This window comes from Gekko japonicus, unplaced genomic scaffold (genome assembly GCF_001447785.1).
Source record: "Gekko japonicus isolate JY-2015 unplaced genomic scaffold, Gekko_japonicus_V1.1 scaffold1314, whole genome shotgun sequence".
NCBI lineage: Eukaryota > Metazoa > Chordata > Lepidosauria > Squamata > Gekkonidae > Gekko > Gekko japonicus.
Window position 1 is genome coordinate 173,925 of NW_015169816.1, and position 2,100 is coordinate 176,024.

Consider the following 2,100-nt stretch of genomic DNA (forward strand, 5'->3'; position numbering starts at 1 on the left):
ACTTGTTGTGTAATAAAGGTTCCACAAGGGACTAGTGCTTTTTGTTTTCCAGTGCATGGGCATGACTATGATATTGTGATATTCACAAGGATCAGCATGTAGAGGAACTAGAGATCAAATTGCCAACATTTGCTGGATTATGGAGAAAGCAAGAGAGTACCAGAAAAACATCTACTTCTGCTTCATTGACTATGTTAAAGCCTTTGTGTGGATCACAATCTTTTTCTTCTCGCGGCGGGGGGCTCCCGGACGGCATCCCCAGTTTCCCCCTCAAATGGCTGTGGCCCCGCCCCCAGCATGCCTGGCGTCAGCACGTCACATCCGGCTGACGTGCACGCGGGGTGGGGTTTCCCCCGGGGCCTGATTCCATGGCGGCGGAAATCGGGCCTCAAAAGCGGGGGGAAATCCACCCCCCGGGGGGAATTGGCAGCCCTAACACAACAAACTATGGCAGGTCCTTAAAGAGATGGGAGTACCAAACCACCTCACATGTCTCTTAAGAAACCTGTATAAGGGTCAAGAAGCGACAGTTAGAACCGGATATGGAACAACTGATTGGTTTAGCATAGGAAAAGGAGTACGACAAGGATGTATATTGTCACCTTGCTTATTTAATATATATGCAGAGTACATCATGCGAAATGCTGGCCTGGATGGATCACAAGCAGGAATTAAGATTGCTGGGGAAAAGATCAACAACCTCAGATATGCAGATGATACCACTCTAATGGCAGAAAGTGAAGAGGACCTAAAGAGCCTCTTGCCCAGGGTCAAAGAGGAGAGCGCAAAAGTGGGCTTGAAGCTCAACATCAAAAAAATTAAGATCATGGCGTCCGGCCCCATCACTCCTTGGCAAATAGAAGGGGAAATGGCGAACCTAAACAGCATGATAAAAAGTAGAGACATCACCCTGCCAACAAAAGTCCGCATGGTCAAAGCAATTGTATTCCCAGTAGTCATGTATGACTGCGAGAGATGGACTATAAGGAAGGTCAAGCGCCGAAGAATAGATTCTTTTGAACTATGGTGCTGGAGAAGGCTCTTGAGAGTCCCTCCTTGGACTGCAAGGAGATCAAATCAGCCAATCCTCAAAGAAATCAACCCTGACTGTTCCCTGGAAGGCCAGATAACGAAACTGAAGCTCAAATCCTTTGGCCACCACCAAATGAGAAGGGAGCACTGACTGGAGAAGAAGACCCTGATGCTGGGAAAGATTGAAGGTCAAAGAAGAAGACGGGGACGGCCAAGGATGAGATGGTTGGACAGTGTCATCGATGCAACGAACATGAAATTGAGCCAACTTCAGAGGACGGCGGAGGACAGGAGGGCCTGGCGGGAGCTGGTCCATAGTGTGTCATGACTCGCATACCCCTTTGCCGGATACGATTTTGCGCCCGTTTGAAGATCGAATTGTGCGACTGACCAACAACAACAAAGGTTAAGAGCGCGGACTGTAATCTCGGAGAAGGGGGAGGCTGGACTCCCCGGGGAACATTCCCAGCGGCCGAATGAATGGCCCTTCCCTGCCTCCCCCACAGCCCACGGCTGGACCCCTTCCCCGCGGGGACGAAACGCGGCCCAGGCGGCTGCCCAGAAGCGGGCGGGGCGGGGCGGGGCGGCTGCCCCTTTCCAGCACTCAAGATGGCCGCGTAGCGTTTGTGCGCCGCGAGGAGCGCCCAGGTCGCTCTCCCTGTGACGCGGGGGCCGCGGCCGGCGCCGTGCCACCAGTGGGAACGGGGGCGGGGATTGTCGCGTAGGAAGCTCGGCGGCGGAGGCGGGCCGAGAGGAAGTGGGGGGCGGGGCTTCCTCGAGGGGGAAAGAGCCTCCATTTTGGGGCGCCGGGGAAGGAAGGAGGGAAGGAAGGAAGGAAGGAAAGAGGGAGAAGAAGAAGGAGCGCTCGGAGGGTCTCGCTCCCCCGGCGGCAGGAGGAGGAGGAGGTCGCCGCCCTCCGCCCTGGCGGCGCTGCTGCTGCGGGTGGCCGAGAGGACGATGGCGGCCGAGAGCCGGGAGGAAAAAGGTACCGGAGGCTTCCCGGCCTGGCGACGCGCCCCCCCCCCCGCGCTTCCCTCCCCCCTGCGAGGGGCCCGGCCGGGAGGGGAG

General features: G+C 56.2%; 1 protein-coding gene across 4 annotated transcripts in view; it reads left to right on the forward strand.

The window, feature by feature from the left end:
• Positions 1 to 1,807: 1,807 nt before the first annotated feature.
• YTHDC1 (YTH domain containing 1) overlaps positions 1,808 to 2,100 on the forward strand; it is a 43,518-nt gene continuing 43,225 nt past the window's right edge. For all 4 annotated transcript variants that reach the window (XM_015417177.1, XM_015417179.1, XM_015417180.1 and 1 more), the window contains exon 1: positions 1,808 to 2,017. In XM_015417177.1, the coding sequence (XP_015272663.1) occupies positions 1,990 to 2,017 (28 nt within the window). In that variant the 5' untranslated portion in view covers positions 1,808 to 1,989. The remainder of the gene's footprint in view (positions 2,018 to 2,100) is intronic.